We start from the raw sequence: 17,995 nt of genomic DNA, 5'->3' as shown, positions 1-17,995 counted from the left end.
GCACAATTCATAGTAATTATATACTATGTAACGTGCAAAAAAAAAAAAAGAGACTGTATAATAAAGTGTTTCTTTAGTTTAAACAAATCCCTTAGTAGTCTGATACAACACTTGCGTAAGCGACCAGTAGTTTTGCATTAAAACGAGTAGCAAAAGGATTCAAGAAAAGAGACTTTTATAATGTGCCTATTAATTTTTATTCATAATTCCACGCTGCTTGTAATTCCATTCTTTACCAGATGATGGCGCCAAATTATCAATTTACAACCAAATGGCGTAAAGAGTTGAGGTCTGTGATCCCTCTATATGTTGCTAAATCAATATTGATATACATTTAAATCAATTAATGAAATTAATTTTAATTCATCATTTTATATATATGTCGTATAGGTTTAAGTTTTTACGAGAATACTCAATACAATTATTCAAAATACAGCTGCGCGCGAACAGCGGTTGGAAAGTGCGCGAGGAACATCAGATATTCCAACTGACAACAAACGACATTCTCATTAACATATTTATTACTTTACAAGTTGAGAGATATTTAGTTGTATTTAATACATAACTGGCGTCGTAATGAGTCTGATACTTGGTGAGTTGTTGTTTTGTTTTGTTGTGTTGTTTGTTTTTGTGTAAGTCTGAGGTGTTTGACTAGTCGGCTAAGATAAGCAGGTTGAGTTTGATTTTCGAGTATTGCAGCTTGCTAAATATTGTTTTGTACAGAGTCATCTTTCAGCATTGAAGATATTATAAAGACACCAAAAAGCCCAGGTATGACATGAATCACTGACGAGCTATTATATTAATTATTTTCTATTAGTCTACATCTCATTTTAAACAATATAGTTAGCCTAATTAAAAAAAATAATTCCACTTAACCGACGAGTTTGTGCTCGTTACGTTATCTTAGTTTTTCCCATAGCCTCACCCATAAACCAGATCTTTAATGTTTGTCCACTCAATGGGACTTAAATCCTTTGTATTTCTTACATAACATTTAGTAATGTTTTATAGGCAAGCGAACAGAACCGAGACCAGCGGAGCTGTTAATCAAACTCAGGAATCTGCAACAAGGTAAATTGCCAATTGACATCTTTAGACTGTAAATTAACACGTTAAACAGCAAAAATGAACACCCATATATTGATTTCAGCCAAGAAAAGCCTTGAAGATGAGGTGAAGGAAACCATACTCTTCATAAGTGCTAGAAAGGAGGAGGAAGATGCCTGTATGTATGCTTGTATTACCCTTAAAGGGATAGTTCACCCAAAAATGAACATTTTGTCATTACTTACTCCACCTCAAGTTGTTCCAAACCTGTATGAGTTTCTTTGTTCTGTTGAACACAAAAGAAGATATTTTAAAGAATGATGGTAATCAAACAGTTGACGGTAAGGTAGCTCTTGACTTCCATATAGGAAAAAAATTACTATGGAAATCAATGGCTACTGTCAACTGTCTGGTTACCAACATTCTTCAAAATATCTTTTTTTGTGTGTGTGTTCAACACAAGAAAGAAATTAATACAGGTTTGGAAACACTTGATGGGTGGGTAAATGATGACAGAATTTTCATTGTTGGGTGAACTATCCTTTTAAATGTCAAATGACCATGAATTATACATGACTATTCATTCAAATGAGTTTTTTTGTTACAGTAAATGCTGAAGCCTTACAGTTGGAGGGAACATTAAATGAAAAGGAAGGTGCTTGTCTAAAACCAAATACTGAGGGATTTGCATTTATATAACACTGTATAGAACCACACAAATAAAATGATCATTACTGTACATGAAATCACCAATAAGTTACATTTAAGCCTTGTTATCAGATATATTTACAGTGTTACCACAAACATTCTTTTCATACAGAGTTAAATAGATCTATGCAGCTCAAATGTGAGGACATCCAGCAAGAGGCACAAAGGTAGATATCCAAATAACACTCATGGGTATTTAAAGCTCTGAATTACTGCACACCATAATGGAAACTGCTCGCGTGTAAAACACAACACGAGTCACGTCCCTAAACACTGAGCTTTGGTCTCGTACAGGGCGTGTATTCACTCAATACCCAGTACACAAATCATATTAAAAATAGGATGACGTTGAAAGCAGAATTTGTTCACACAGAAATGTTTTTGAGATGTACCGGGGGGGGGGGGGGGGGGGTCATCTTTACATCTGATTTAAAGTCTAACGTGTAACTCTGTAGGCAGCTTGAGCAGAACCATCAGAAAGAGGAACTGGTAAAGCAGTACTGCTTTCAGATCCAGGAGACGAAGCTAAAGCACAGAAAGATTCGGTATGACTCACTGTTTATAACAGCGAATAGGAAACTCCTCCTCGAATTCAAGCATTACCATCTCTTTAGATATCAGAATTAGTTATGAGATGCTGTCACAACTTCTTAGACATGAACATACTGTACATTATTGCAAGTATCGCTAGAACATTTATTGTAATGCCCATATTCTTAATGAAATGTCACGTTACTGATTAGGTTAACAATTGTAAAATAAAAGAGCGTATTGTACATTGAAACTAATTTTTATCTAATTTATTCTAGGATGAAGTTTGAGAATCAGCTTCAGCAGTTGATGGAGCAGCATAAAAACCTGTCTACTGTCTTTGTAAGTGGTCTAATAGAATGGATATTAAAATAACAATATAAAAAACAAATAAGCTTTCTCTACTTGTGAAATGTAAACGCCTTTATTAATTTACAGATTGGTGGCATTTTACGGTCCATTTTCTTTTTGTTTTTCCCAGACTCCACAAAGACTTCCAGCAGAAATACAGTCTGCAGAATACACCACCGAGCAGCTGCTGAAGGCCGGTGCGTTTTGTTCATTTTGTTCCATCGCTTAAGTTGTATGGCTCTCTCCAGTAATGACCAGTGTGTGTAGCTGCATGTTCAGCGTGACATTTGAGGCTTTCTGGTTTCATGCAGACATTTGAAGTCAAATTAATCCAGTCATTTTTTCCGAAATGACTCATTTGGCCTGGCCACGAGGCAGAACAGCATACAGTAGTGGCCAAAAGTAATGTCTGGAGGGGGATATTTGATTTAAATAACCCTACAAGTTCAACTGAACCATCAAAATATAAGGAGGAACAAAACGCTAAACTTGGTTAAGGTATTTATCTGGCAAAATTACTTCGCAAAAAAGGCAAACTACAACTAAAGGTTTTATTTTATTTTCTGTTCACCATGATGGTTTTAAATAGCTTGAAATATGATTGGAATCATATAATTTCACACAGTTAAGTGCAATATGTGCAGTGCAAGTCTGTCATATCGGCTACTTAAAATTAAAATGAGAATACTACTGTAAATTGTGAATTCTTTGTAAGTTTTAGCGCTTAGGGAAGAGCGCATCCACACCTTCATGACTAGCACAGTCAAGTTTGCAAGCATTTTAAAGCATTTCTCGCTTGTTTTTGCATGTTCATAAATTCTTTGTATGACAGCCAGACCAAAAATGATGTCTGTACAATTTGGCTATCACAAATAAAACAATTGACTCGAAGCACAACTACATAATATCCTGACACATTTTTTTTTTATATAATATTTTACAAAAGGTGAAGATGCCAGACATCACTTTTGTCCACTACTGTATTAGCATGCTACTCGGGACTATTTGGGCTGAATGAAGATAGTATAGTAAGATGACTTGCAAGGATAGGATTGCACAGTAATGTAACCTCTTACACAAGTGTCCTCACGACCTAAAACTGAGCTCTCAACATCCTTAAACAAGAGACCAACTTCATCCTCAGAGTAATCTGATACTTTCCTGTGTGTTTGTGTGTCTATCCCTAACAGAGCAACAGAAGCTGGAGCAGTTGACCAAGCTGCTGGACGGGTTAAGCCACACCCAGCATGCAGAGATGCACATGGACACTTATGAAAAAGCACCATGAATGTCTCACACATTTCGCAAACTTGAGTTGAGTTCCTACTGTATTCCAACAAATTGCTAATTTTACAGCAGATAGAGAAGTTAGAGAAGTGTTTTTTCCATTGTGTTTTCCATTCTATTTTAACTTGTTGCCATATGTACTGTTGTTGTGTTATGCCATCAAAAAAAAAAGAAAAAAGAAGTACAAATACTGATAATAAACCTCAATCAAATCATACCCATACCTAGAATATAAGCGTTTCTAATCCATTTATTCAGAATTTATAAGACACAATAAAAAAGTTTGTAAACAAGCCTAAATTCCCCAAGATTTGTATTTATATACATAAACTGTATCGATGACACTCAAATTCAAACTCCTCAATCCGATATTCCTAATTAGATCAACTTCCAGTTTCCATAAATCAGTCCTATGACACATCCAGCAGGGCACTCTTTGGTGTTCAGTAATACCATTCAATCTTAATTTCATTTTGCATTGACAAAATACAGGCCAAAGCCCAGTCCTGAGAACATCTTTATCAAACCCAATATTGTCCAGATTCTCCTGACAACACGGTTCATGCAGGAATGTACATGTGTAGTAGGTCTGCCCCTATTATACTGCAACATCGTAATTGTAATAAAATTCCCCAAATCACTTTCTCAGCTTTCAATCCACTTCCTTGACAGCACCGTTTAAATAGAGGAATGAATAAGCCTCCTTTCATTTTCATACATCCCTTACATACTTTCCAGTCATTTTTGTTGTTGTTGACATCTTCAGTTTCAGTGTTCTTTGCCTTCAAAAAGTAAAAGCGTCGTCTACCAACCATCTCCGTTTTCCTTTGTGCCCGTGATCCATTGGCACAGTCACCACCAAAGCATAAGTTCAGCATGACGTGTCCTGGGGTGTTTGTGTGGTGTACTTTAACGAGGGCGTGTTTTAGTGCCTTTGGAGTAGCATATCTCAAGATCTGCCCTGACATGTTAATATCCTTTACCAGAGCTGAAAATGGCAATATTTGCATCACAAACATCTTGACGTTCGAACCCTCCTTTGGCCTGATTTTTTTATTCTCTATCCTGTGTGATTGCAGTTGAGGTATGCCCTGATGCCTTATAAGGGCAAAGTGAATCATTTGTGGGCTCAGATTGGCACAGAGCGAGGAATATTTTTCCTGCCGCAGCAAGACTCCTCATATTTGAGCTTGTGCTATTTTCGTGTTGTTTATGTGAGATCCATGGACCATTTAGGTTACTAGTCATTTAGCAGACGCTTTTATCTGAAGCGACTTACTTGCTTCTCTGTCAGTTTTTGCCAGTATTTGGGGATGTTTGGTACAATTTTTAGTTCAGTTTCAGGTTGTCTTTACAGTTCCTCCGTGAGGAACATTGGCCCCTTCCTCCAAGTTTTGTTATCCCAGGTTATTCCCCATCTGTTGAAGTAGAGTGACAGATATGTGAATGAAACATCCCACAAATAGTATGTGATAGTCTATTCCATTTATTTCTATCATAAACGAAAACATAAATAGATGAAAGGCTGCATGGAATGGGATATAACGACACTGAATTTTTAATGTTGAAATGTAAAGAGATTTGTCAATTCTATGCATACCACAAGAGAATGTAAAGGCAAATAATAAATTAACAACGTAAAAGGAAAAAGACAATTCGTCAATAAATATAATTAGGCATTAAATGCTACATTAAATGCTTAGCTTAGAATTTATATATTTCACCAAATACATTACAAATATTGTACAAGAATGTGATTAACGTAGTCAGACTTGCTCTGCCTTCTCTTTATTTCCCTGTTCCCAGCAACACTCTTCTTGGTTACGAAAAAGTACCTCAAAGCGACTGTAGACTTTCTTTTCTTTGCGCATGCTCTCTATTCTCTTCAGCAGATTGTCCCTCTCCTGTGGGTTGACTGGAGTTCGGCCGAACCGGTTCTTTGGAACCTGTAAGGATGAATTGGAAACGTCATCTTCCTTGCTCCCCTCGCTTTTCCCAGACTCTTCATTCTGCTGTCTGTTCTTCTGGCTATTTGCTGAGATTTGCTCTAGGATCACCTTGGTATCATCCCTGAGGTTGCTACTGAATATTACATTCGAGGTAGAGGACTGATAGCGTGATTGAGCCGGTTTAACAGTGGGCTTGTTGGTCTCTACGGTGGTTAAAGATGATTTGGATTCAGAGGGTTTCTCTTTGTCTGAGGGATTCTCTTGCACCTCAGGGACTGTTTTCATTGACTTGTCCTCTTGAGAGTTGGACACTCCTGAGTGCTTCTTATCTCCCTTTGGCCCAAGGAAACCCTTCAGTCTCTGCGTTTGTTTCTTGAGGAAATCAAGGGCTTTTGTATCTTTGCCATCAGAGCTCCCAATGTTTAGGGAGCTCAGGCTTTCTTTGGACTCTGTGCGGGACATGCCAGATGAGCTGAGGCTGCGGGACTTCTTAAGCTCGCTCTTTTCAGCATCTGTCGCATCCGTGAGAATCTCCTCACCGCATGAGATCCGACGATGAGAGGACTGGGAGCTTTTGAATGGTTTCAAGAACTTGGGTGAAGGGAAAGGCCGGAGAGACTTGGTTGGTTCCTTAGCGGGCTCTTTCTTTGCTGCATCAGCTGTGCTCTCTGTCAGAGATTTGCTGTTTATGTTTGGCCTGTCCACACAGACTTCAGAAGGTTTTGGATTCGATGTGAATGCCACGTGCTGTGTTACAGGATCTGATAGTGTAAATGAGGGTTCTTGTGTCTTTACAGTGGACTCCTCTGAAGAAACAAGCACATTTGGAAGTTTGGTTGCTTTATCAGGGAGGTCTGGCTTTTTCATGGCTGCTTCTCTACTTTTAACCGAATCTGACTCTAACTTTGAGGTCTTTCTCTTTTCTTCCAGATCTTTGAAATACTGAAGTCGGCTTGCTGGATCATTCACGTTTACGGAAGAAGTTGTTTGCTGAGATGTCGAAGGCTTGGTTGGCTGTGTAGCTTTGTTGTCCTTAGGTTCAGGGTTGTCAGGTTTCTCCTTTTCTTTGATGGGCTCCTCTTTGGAGTCTTTGATCGTAGTCAGGTCTCCTGTTGATCCGTTTTTAACATCTTTTTCATCTGCTTTTTTATGCTTACTCCAATCAAATGGCTCTCTTGACAGCGATCTCCTCTTCTCGAGAATCTCTGCCACAATGGATGAGTATCGAATAGGCTCACTCTCATCTTTCTCCTCTTGTAACTCCCCACCAGACTTAGCTTGCGAGGAACTGTGTTGCTCCAGCTTTGAGGAGCTGAAGATTAAAGAAGACCGTAGTCTTGAGCTCCTTTGCAGCATTGGGTTAATTCGAGATCGGAACGACTCGTGCTTGGTAATGCTGATTTCCCTTGGTTCCGCCTCCTTCTCATTGTCTGTTGAAGATGATAGTGATGAAGCTGAAATAGCTGGCTTTAGTGTATCAGTACTTGTGGGACCTAGGTCAGAGAGAATATCTTTTACTTGATTCCTATCTTGGATTATGGGTTTACCAAAGCGCGGTCGCAAGTCAAGGTTTGGTTTAGTTGGGATATTTGGACGCTCCCTATTGGGAAAATTAAGGCCTGGGCCCTCTGAGGCATACAGTCTGCTGTCAGGTTGTTGATGTGGCTCATCAAAAGCATCAGGACCCATGGGCTGATGCAGGCCCTCCTCTCCTGTATCTTCATAAGTGCTGAGATAAGAGTTGATTCTCCAGCTCCGCAATCCCTGCTTCACACTGGGATCCTGGGACTGGCGTACCTGCTCTCCAGAGGAGAACAACTGCTTCTGGTCTGGAGGATGAGGCTGAGTTGGTGAACTCTGACAGGCATATGAGTGGCCCGCAGCAGGCCTCTTGTGGTTTTGTGGACCATAGCGTCCCCCGCCTGCATAATATTGTTTTTCTGAATCACTTTTGAGGTCATCGGAGGATAAAACATTCATATTTCCTGGTGCTTCAAGTTCAGGGGGATATGCAGAATCAGACTGTTGATCTGTCTGGTACGTGCCATAGTTAAGACGGTCATATGGCCCACGCTCAGAATCATGTCTCGTGCCCTCGCTCTGATAATAATGTTGTTCTCGCTGGTAATGCGATTCCTTCTCCTCCAAGTTGTTCATTACACGCTGTTTCATGTACTGCCGGGAAGAGGCGTAGGTCTCGTGGGTTCCCTCTGCATAGCTATGCCTCTTAAAGGCGTTCATTTCCAGCTGCTGGGACGCCATCATTGAGCGTCCTTGATCCAAGAATGACTGTTGCATCCTGAACTGCTGTGTTGCATATTTTGTGACCTGCATAGGACCTGCACTTGGTTCAAGCGTATGGCGGAACGTGTCATCCCTCCGAAAAGGTAGTAAAGACTCAAGACGATCCCCGAACGGGTAACCAGTAAGTTCAGGCTGGCGAGGTCTGGTATTCCCTCTGGGATTCCTTAGTGACTGAGTCCTTTTAAAGCCAAACTGGCTGCCAAGGTAACTATCTTGTGGCATGGGTACAAGGGCATTTTCAACAACAAGAGGCTGAGACTGAGCAAACAAAATACGAAACTCCTCATCAAAAGTGGAAACTAGTTCTCCGAGGAACAAATGGGCGATGCAGCGGTGGATCTTCTCAAAAGACCACATAAAGCTGGAAAAAGAGAGAAAGAAACATTTACAATGTCATACAATACAGAGAATTATTCTTATCTGCATTCAAATGTCACTGAGCTCACCTGTAATTTCCACTGATCACTGCTCTGCAGTCTGTCAGAAGAAAGCGGTCCATCACTTGACCTTTAAATGATTTCCCTGAGCGGCAGAAATAGGTAATGCCTGCTACTGTCCGTACCCGCATCATCTGTAACCAGTGAAGTCGCCATTAAGCCTGTATTTTCTTACACTTTTAATTAAAACTTAGGCTAGCTGAGATCAGCTTAACTTACATGGATCATATCCAGGTTAACTTTACAGCTTGCCACCATGTTAACAAAATGATGGGCATTTTGTTCATCCAGCAAGATATAGACAGGCACATGACGTGTTGTAGCATCCAGAAGATCAGAAAATATATCAACATCTGTGAAAATATCCATCACCACTGCAATGACCTGTTAGAAAGAGAAAGGAAAAAAATAGCAATAAGGAATCACCTTGACAATTAAAACTAGTCAAGTTACAAGATACTAGGTTTTTTGCACTTTTACTAAACTTTACTTACAATTCAAATTTGTAAGAAAGAAAAAATTAATAAAGCATAGCCTTTTCCAAAGAACCAACGATGATGTCTAAATCTGATTTAACATGACATGCGATTATGGCACAAAATTTGTATGATTTACGTTTTCAAAAGGTGCACTCAATATCAATGTCAGCGATATCACGATCAGCACTGATGGTTTTCATTTACTGAAGCCATTGCAAAAATGCCCTATTTGCAGCCTGCCATGATCATTTTATTCTATGTACAATAACCAACATAAAATGAGTATTATTTGGCTGGTCACAGTCTTCAAGTGTTCATAATTTTAAACATGTTTTTTTTACTGAGGAAAATCCAGCCTGATGTTATTTATAAATGATAAATCACTAACCTGATGAGCATTTTTGATGAGTCGCCGTGCCTGATCCTTAATGCTGGGCATTTCGGGGTCACCAGGGTTCACCAAAATTGTGACCTCTGTGGGTCCCACAAAACAGTGTTGCTGCAGAGGCCAGCCAAGGTCTAGTCCCGGAGCATCCAAGTCAGAATGCAGCGGCCAGTATGTGTCAGAAGACCCATCCTCATCTATTTCTCGATATGGCAGTTCTGGTACATTTCCAGCACACTGTGGTGAATGTACAGTGCTTTTAATATGCTCAATCTCTGACCTCGATAAAAAGTCAACTACATTAGCACTTTGTAAAAAGTTGTAGTAGCCCTCAGTGTCCTCCTCCACCAGGGCATCAATAGCCATGCGATACTCTTCCCGGTAATGCGGACGCAAATAATTGGGATCCAGGGGGTTGTCTCCCAATGAAGAACTCTGGGAGCGGTGGGCCATGGTGGAGCAGGGAAAACAACCTAAGAAACAAAATGTTTCAATAAATAAGCATGTGGAATAATCTAATCAGAGCATCTGGAAACTATTCTATTTCTATTACACTATTTTATCCAATATTATTGCAGAAAATGTTCACAATTTTAGCACAAACATGTTTGCTTCTGCCTACTACTGCTAGGCAACATTAACAAATAGGAAATAACACTTTTATAATTGACCATGTGCACTATGATACAACAGGATCCAGGAAGCACAAATTTTGCATGCCAAGCCAATATTATTTGTTGTACAACTCAGATCATGAATCAGTCAAAAGACTAGAAGTGTATAATTATGAAATATTCATGCAACCAAAAAATAAATAAAAAAGCATGCAGCATGCTAGTTAGGATCGCTAACTAGCGATAGCTAAAAAAAAAACTCTTTTTTTTGTTTGTGTACATAAGAAATTCCTATCTGTTGTGGGGCCTTCAGACAATGACCCCTAAGCAAGGTTAGGCCACAGTATTAAAGTTTTTGAAGGTTGTAGCCACTTGCGTACATTTGTTTGTATTTTAGACATCACCAGGGAAACGTTGTCGGCCTGTTGGCGAGTGACTCATTGTGGGCAAGAGGGGAAGCGAAAAGACATAAACAGAAAGGGAAAAACTGAAGACACATGTGACTGAATCAAAGAAGGGAGTGTTTTGCTGATGCTCTTGTGAAAGAGACTCGCTGCGTTTAACTATGCAAGTTAGAATCAGACTTTGAGCAGGTCATAAATTAACCAAGACATGTGGCTAATTCATAGCATGTTTATTATATGTTGTAATCTCCCATATGTACAAGAGATTCATAAAAATGTATTAACAGGAATGTTATGTGATGCCAAAACGAAAAATGCATTACTCATGACAAGCCCTTATTATCATCATAATTACTCTCTTTTTTTTCAGCTAATCTGAAATCTGTGCTGTCAGCATGTTTCCGTCAGAGAGTCGACACCCAGACCAGTAAATCATGTTAGAGTGGATTCATTCACACTTTAAACCCAATGACTGACTTCTAATAATAATTCAGTTTGTATTGGTTTCGCAATTGGACGGCCAAATGTGAAAAAAAAAAATACCTAAGATGTTATGAAATTACATTGAACCAGAGCAGAGAAACTTTATTCCTGTGGGTCTAACGCTGCAAGTGTCAACAGTTAGATATGAGTCAGTTTTACTTTCAGAGATTATGTATTGCCTGCACATGCAGAATCCTCATTTCTGGGTGAATTATTCCTGTAACAACAGGCAGTGAGACTGACATATAACAGGCAGTCATTATTTCAGTATAGCTTAGTTTTTGTAATTACTTTCACCAAGCAAAAAGATTTTTGCATGGCCAAATAATGTTCATAATGAACCCGATTGACTCTTTTATGAAGATAATATTCGGCTCATAGTGGAATTCTGTTATATTTACAGCTGCAACAAATTGCATGTGATATTTAAATGAAAAACACTTAATATGTCAATATAAACATCTTTATCTGGATGCTTTAAAGGACAGTTCAAGCTATTTCTCTGGTTATCTTGACTAGACGCACAATATATCAGTATCATAGTGATTATTAGCTGACATTAGAGATTTGATTAAATGTATTGGTATCAATTTACATTTAGATTACCTTTGCCATTATCTAATTCTCACTACAGTATAAACACTAATAATTTAATAACACTGTTGCATGTAATCTTGAGCAAATCTCAAAGTGAATTTTTCATACTGTGCATTATAATGTTATTTTATTTGTACTTTTAGACAAAACAGAATAGAATTTCAGCCATTTATCATTTGTTGGCCATAACATGAAAATAATTATTGTTTTATAGCTATCAGCAATAAGATAGGATCCTGACATGCTCTTCAAAACCAGTTTTCTTAATTCACGTCAAGCACTAATATTTCTTTTGATAGTCCATTGTATTATGTTTTACATGTCACATGGCTACTTTAACTTTCGTCCATCAACAGGTCCTCTAGATATTTTCATCTCAGCCAATAGAAATCATGCTAGATTTCCCCAAAAAAAAACATTTCTTCCCTAAAAACATCCAATAATTATTATAATGTGCCAACAGTAAGTTTCTGTTAGATCTAGTCTGCTGGTAATCATCTACTAACAACACCCTTTTAGAGCTTCGTGTTTCAACAAGTGAAAAAAAATTAAATGTCATATCATCATAACTCAAGCTCAACCATGTGTGTGACATTATGAAAGATGGCAAATGATAGAAATGCACACACGTCTGTTCATGGTGAGGTTTACCTGTCCTGGGCCTCACCCACATAAAAGAATCAGTGCAAGTACAAAATACAGATTGATAATTTAATATTTCGAGTTGTATAATGTTTTAAGACAATGCAAGGAGATGACATCCAGAACCAATCCCTAACCAAAGTCCTACTTGATAACAAAGGAACAAGTCTGTGTCCACCCACGACACTGAACCATTTCAAAGATCAATAGTAGACTTACTCTAATAAAACACGCACATTTCGTAGTTTTAAGAACATTTACCCTGTTTATATAACTGTTCATAAATGATGAAGTGATCACGCCTCACTCCATCACCTCCTAAAATGACTGTTCAAACAAGTTATAAAATAGGCTACTCAGATGTTTTAACGCTCACTTCAACGTCTTTGAACAGTTAACCATTTCAAGTCTGTTTCAGATTAAAGTGCAAAGAACGTTTAAGAATAAAAACGCCTGAAGATAAAAACTGTCTTCACTGTCAACCCTCAAACTGCTCTTCAACACTTTATGACTCTCTTCTGTTTCATAAACTTGAGACTTTCGCGCTCGTAATTTGAGACTTTCGACCTCGTTCTCTTACCTTTACGGCTGGAGTTACTTGGTGAATAAACTTTTTTTTCCGTTCCTAAAAAGTCGGTTCTTCTCTCCCCCTGTTCAGCGAACGCATCCGCGGTACATTCCTGGTGTCGTCGGCGGTGGAAACCCCACCCAATGCTATTGAGCTTCAAGGCGAAAAGCAGCCCTGGCGAAACCTGTTCGCGCTCGGCCGAGTCCTGCCCGCTCGAACGTCTCAGATATTAACACAAGGGTCGGTTCGTAATGAACGGCTCAACCCTTTCAGCTGTGAAACTCCTCCCCAACCATCGCCAGCGTCAGCGCTCACCTACAGCCACAGCCACAGCTACACAGAAACGGACAACTACAAATACAACGAAGGTTTTTTACTGCAGGGTTTGTTTGAGTTTGTCAATTTGCATATAACTAAACTATAAAATTGCCCCGAGGAGTTTCACAAGCGCACTCCATATCCCAGCTCTCCCTTCTCCTTCATTCTCTTCCTATCTCTTCCTCTCTTCCTCTTTCCACAGCGAAGCAGACAGACAGATGGTGGATTGTTGCTCATGGGACAAAGCAAAGGCGCACCCAGGTCATGATCACACTGTTGAGAGTTGTGTATGTCTGCCATACATGGTATACTGTATAGAAGATGAATTATTCATTCATAATGAATGTTTTAAAGCTCCCCTTTTTCCATCTCATCAAAACAAGTTTCTGTGCACGTGTAAACTGACTTAAACTACAACAATATTAAAAGTTAAATCAGGTATTTTTCAATTCAACAACACAGATCCATTCATTCCACATCTTCTTTTTCAATAAATGTAAATATGATTATAAATATTGACTATTTATTCTCTCCTTAATACATATTTAGATTTAATAGTGGATATTATAGGCTTTATTTTAGTGCTGTCAAAGCATCTAACATAAAAGTTTGTGTGTATATATATGTGTGTGTGTGTGTCATACACATATAAACACAAACTTTTGTTAGATGCGATTAACTGATTTGACAGCACTATTATTTTATCAAGAAGAACCATTTTTACATAACTTTATTTTAAAATGAATTTCATAAATATAAAGTTTTTATTTACTATTTTATCTTACATTTTTGTATCTTGTATAACTAGTACAATGATTTTTTGATTAAATTGATTAAAGTGATTCTCTTTTTAACAAATGGTTTAGTGTTTAATGGGCATTTACTCCATTATATATATATAGAGAGAGAGAGAGATTTAATGAATGTTTCAGATCCTAAAGGAATGAAATCCCCCATTTGGAATGACCTATGCATATCAATTATGGTTTAATTACATTTCAATATAAATAGACTTCAGGTTAATATATATAATTAACTTTTAAGTGAGAACAAAGTACAATTTGATCTGTAGTATCAAGACATCTTAGAAGCAATCAATACATTACGTACTTTATGAGGCCGTGATGATTGCTTTAGTGCAATTTGTATGTATGAGTAAGTGCATAATTCTCATGCATGAAAGTGTTGACGGTGCAGGGGTGGAGAAAGCCAGAGGATTTTGCCCCACCTTGAAAAGGAAAAGCCTTAAACATCCTCATTCTGCCAGACTTTTACCTTTTATGGGGAAGTTTTGTTCGAGTTCTCTGAAGATTTTTTTTTTTTTTTTTTTTTTTTTGTGAGCACTTTCATGTTCTCTTCCTCGGGTTTATGATTGTGTGGTTGATTCTGAAAGTTTATAATCTTGTCAGTGTGTGTCTGTATTTGGTTTACCTTAGCAACCACTCAGGTGAGGGAGGGTGTGAGAAAGGGTGCGGCCCGCCGAGGAATGTGCCAGCGCAACTGAGACATTTACCACGCCTAGGACAGACTCATTCCTCACACACACACACACACACCACCAGCATGACCTTTTCTGTTGTGTACATAACCTTGCTCACATTCACTTAAGGTCACACAAATCACATAACAAAAAAAATCATTACTTTTAGTTTTACCACAAATATGGCATTTGCAAATATTCCTGTTGTATCAAAACATTAAGTTTTTCAGTATTGCTTCACTTGCCTGTGATATGTGTTTCTCAGCAGTGCACATTTAGGCCTATAAACAAGGAGGAAAATATAAAATGAATTAAAATGTGTGTTTTTTAAAGCCGAAGGGCCTTTTTACTATTAAGACCCAAAAAATTCTACCTCCCAGCTAAAGGATTTGATTGAGAGTAGCCAATCTAGAATATGTCGAAAGACAGTTTGAGATCATTTATCTGCAAACTCTATCTTGTTTAATTACCTAAACAAGTTTCAGCATGATCTGCATGCATCCATCCGCTGGAGAGTGATCTTTAAAACAGTGCTGTGCTCTTTGAAACAGGGTGTCCTTTTGCAGAGTCCCACCCACAATTCCCCTCTCCTGCTGTAATATCACACCTGCGTATCATGTGACACACGGCAGCTCTCTGTGCACTTAAACACACACAGATGCACACATAAACAAACTTTCATTATTCAGTGTTATTAGTGATGGGCAAAGATTAATAAAAAAAAACTGGCCAAAATAAAAGTTTTGTGTTTACATAATAAATGTGTGGGTACTGTGTAAAATCATTTTGTATATATAAATACACACACATGCATGTATATATTTAAGAAATATTTGCATGTATGTTTATATATAATTAATATTATATATAAATATAAATATTTTATATATAAATAACACATTTTTATTAAATATTCTGTATACATGCATGTGTGTGTATTTATATATACAAAATAATTTTACACAGTACCCACACATTTAATATGTAAACACAAAACTTTTATTTTGTAGTTATGCATATAGTTTACATTGATCATCGCACCACCACATTAATGTTTTGGTACACAATTTGTCACTTGTGTGTATCGCAGTACAGCCAGGTGAACATTCACTGTGTCCATTCACGTGTTATGTATTTGTTTTGTCATGTTTTTAATTATTGTTTGTGTGTGCTGGAACATTGCTGTTACATTACTGATAAGCGCGGGTGGTTTCTATAATCCAAGGCTGAAACCTGTAAAGTAGCATCTATTCACATTAAATGTCAAACCCCTGAAGCTATGAGCCAAAAGTAGTTTAATGCCTCATCTTCTCCAGTCATCATGTACACCTCGGGCTGTGTCGCCGTTGGTCCATGTCCATCTCACAATCCAAGCACAAAGAAAAACAATTCAGTTCCCAAGTCTCCCATCTTAATATGCGCTTAAATTCCATGAATGATTCCGAAATGTTAGACATCAAATTCAAGAGCATTAATGATTATGACTGGACACTTTTTAATTATGCATGTTTAAGTGTGGGATCATAAGTCTGAAAGTTATTCATGCATGCGTCTCATATACATCTATATCAACCAAATGCTTTAAATACCAGTAGGTTGTACAAGCAGTTAAGTTATATGAGTGACTTAAGAATTCGTGTCAGCCATTAGCCATCATTGTTGTCATGTTTTCAAGACGAAGCAGCTTCGGTTACATGTTATTTTAAGGAGTCATTGAGTAATAGTAATTAACTACATACTTACTATAGGGTTAGGGTTAGGATTAGGATTTGGTTGAGGGTTAGTTGCATGTAATGATGCATAATTTACTGTTAGTGCTATGGTAAGTACATGTAAGGACACTGTAAAATAAAGTGTTACCGCAGCTATAAAACTAATAAAGTGTTTACTGGCCTCCTTTTGCCATTGAGATGACTGGGAGAAAGTGTCTCCGAATTCACCCCTAAAGAAAGACGTTACATGATACCACATAAATAGTGACTACAATGTTTTACTATTAGTCAGCTGTATAGTTAGGACTATTTTCAACAGATAAATAGTTAAAATAAAATAAAAAGGTTACAAATAAACGTGAATTGAACTGATCTATAGCTCTGATTGACTCAACAGAGGAATTTTGCAATTGGTTTCTATAGTCAAGATCAAACAGAAGAATGACCCATCCACATTCACAGATATATCATAAAACAAAATGCAATATTCTACATAAACCGTCATCATGCATCACATTAACATCCTCACACAAACACCATGCGGTATACTGACTTTTCATTATTTTGTATCATTAGAATTTTTATAAGAGCAAAATGTCTGAACTAAGTTAAACAAAATATGTGTAGTTTTTACGCACCTATTTTTTCATGTAATTTAAACATTATTATTATTTTTATTAATCAACAAGCATTTGAGATTGAGTTTAGTTGATTGGTTTCTCTGAATTTTTATGTTCAATTCATTTAATTTCATCTTGTCTCAAATATGTTTGTGTAAAAATATTAGAATGTTCGATAAAAAAATGTGTCTGGTCTTTAATAACATTCTCAAAATGTTAGCACAGCGTTATTTACACATCATTCAAGGAAATCGTTCATTTATTTTGTAACATTTTAGTTGGACGTTCAATGTTTTTCAAGCATTACTTGTTTCAAAACGGTCAGAGAACATTCCAAAGTTACATCATCATAATTGTTTGCACTAAAATTCTAAAATGGAATGTTGATGTTTTCACTAACGTTTGCATAACCGAGAGAAGTTATCGACATGTTCTTAGAACATATTTTTGATAGCTGGGAATGACTGGTTATTAAAGGTGTTGTAAATGATTTTTAAACAATCCATAAAATTACAGATTTCAACAACAGCCATAGGCTCTGTAAACCAAGGTCTATTACCTCGAGAAAACTGTAAGGGTTAAAGATCCAGAACCAGATATGATGAATGAAGACCCGGAGTCACAATTTTAATAAATTAAAGAAAAGATTTACTGAAGATAGTTTGCAGTTTTCATCAGCAGAAGTCAGCTTCAAGACTCACACAGGAGTTCGTAGGCGTCCTGGCTTCAGGTTGCAGTTTCTGATTGGCTAAGAAATAGATAAACATAGTACTTTTCCACACATATACAGATAGACGGAAACATATCTCCATCGATTATGCAGCTGACACACACTTCCAGGTCGCAGATCTGGGTTGACGGGCGCCAGCATGTCCCGAACAATAACAATTCAGTCAATCTCCAATAATGCCAGTGGTTTCTTAACCTGCAACCAAGAAGACTAACACACACACACCGACACACAGCTTTTCCAAGGTTTGGCCAGGCTCTAACTATAAACAGGAGAGTCGTCTCAAAACATCAAGATAATGCGTCCTTTCTCTCAAGGAGAGGACACTTTAATATAATGCAGAATA

The 17,995-nt window shown here is 37.6% G+C and overlaps 2 protein-coding genes across 3 annotated transcripts; one reads left to right on the top strand and one right to left on the bottom strand.

The window, feature by feature from the left end:
- The first annotated feature begins 442 nt into the window (after nt 1–442).
- On the top strand, nt 443–4,566 carry LOC311299268 (synaptonemal complex central element protein 1). Of its 2 annotated transcripts, XM_084422752.1 has the most exons (10): nt 443–592; nt 724–771; nt 1,015–1,074; nt 1,154–1,228; nt 1,658–1,705; nt 1,871–1,925; nt 2,214–2,303; nt 2,568–2,631; nt 2,771–2,837; nt 3,831–4,566. In XM_084422752.1, exons 1-10 carry the CDS (start codon nt 577–579, stop codon nt 3,926–3,928), a joined length of 621 nt encoding a protein of 206 aa, XP_084278878.1. In that variant the 5' UTR covers nt 443–576; the 3' UTR covers nt 3,929–4,566. The 2 variants fall into 2 exon arrangements, with proteins under 2 accessions (XP_084278878.1, XP_084278879.1); XM_084422753.1 differs by lacking the exon at nt 2,214–2,303 and having other exon boundaries at nt 3,831–4,088.
- Nucleotides 4,159–13,153, bottom strand: fam83hb (family with sequence similarity 83 member Hb). The gene is made up of 6 exons (XM_084422751.1): nt 12,802–13,153; nt 9,485–9,954; nt 8,837–9,001; nt 8,627–8,751; nt 5,763–8,541; nt 4,159–5,345 (listed from the first exon to the last, which is right to left on the bottom strand). The coding sequence occupies exons 2-6, from the start codon at nt 9,932–9,934 to the stop codon at nt 5,325–5,327; spliced, it is 3,540 nt and encodes a 1,179-aa protein (XP_084278877.1). The 5' UTR covers nt 9,935–9,954; nt 12,802–13,153; the 3' UTR covers nt 4,159–5,324.
- Nucleotides 13,154–17,995: the final 4,842 nt, after the last annotated feature.

The sequence above is a fragment of the Rutilus rutilus genome (assembly GCF_951802725.1).
Source record: "Rutilus rutilus genome assembly, chromosome: 11".
NCBI lineage: Eukaryota > Metazoa > Chordata > Actinopteri > Cypriniformes > Leuciscidae > Rutilus > Rutilus rutilus.
Note: the sequence above shows the minus strand (reverse complement) of the source record. Positions and strands in the feature narration are given on the sequence as shown.

What these genes read in the sequence shown, in the direction of transcription:
- LOC311299268 (XM_084422752.1), top strand. An exon ending in AAAGACACCAAAAAGCCCAG is followed by an intron (nt 772 to 1,014) that starts GTATGACATGAA and finishes AATGTTTTATAG; the next exon opens with GCAAGCGAACAGAACCGAGA. An exon ending in AAAGGAGGAGGAAGATGCCT is followed by an intron (nt 1,229 to 1,657) that starts GTATGTATGCTT and finishes TTTTTGTTACAG; the next exon opens with TAAATGCTGAAGCCTTACAG.
- fam83hb (XM_084422751.1), bottom strand. Translation starts at nt 9,934, where the DNA reads ATGGCCCACCGCTCCCAGAGTTCTTCATTGGGAGACAACCCCCTGGAT. An exon ending in GTGATCAGTGGAAATTACAG is followed by an intron (nt 8,542 to 8,626) that starts GTGAGCTCAGTG and finishes CTCTTTTTCCAG; the next exon opens with CTTTATGTGGTCTTTTGAGA. An exon ending in AAGTCTACAGTCGCTTTGAG is followed by an intron (nt 5,346 to 5,762) that starts GTACTTTTTCGT and finishes CTACTTCAACAG; the next exon opens with ATGGGGAATAACCTGGGATA.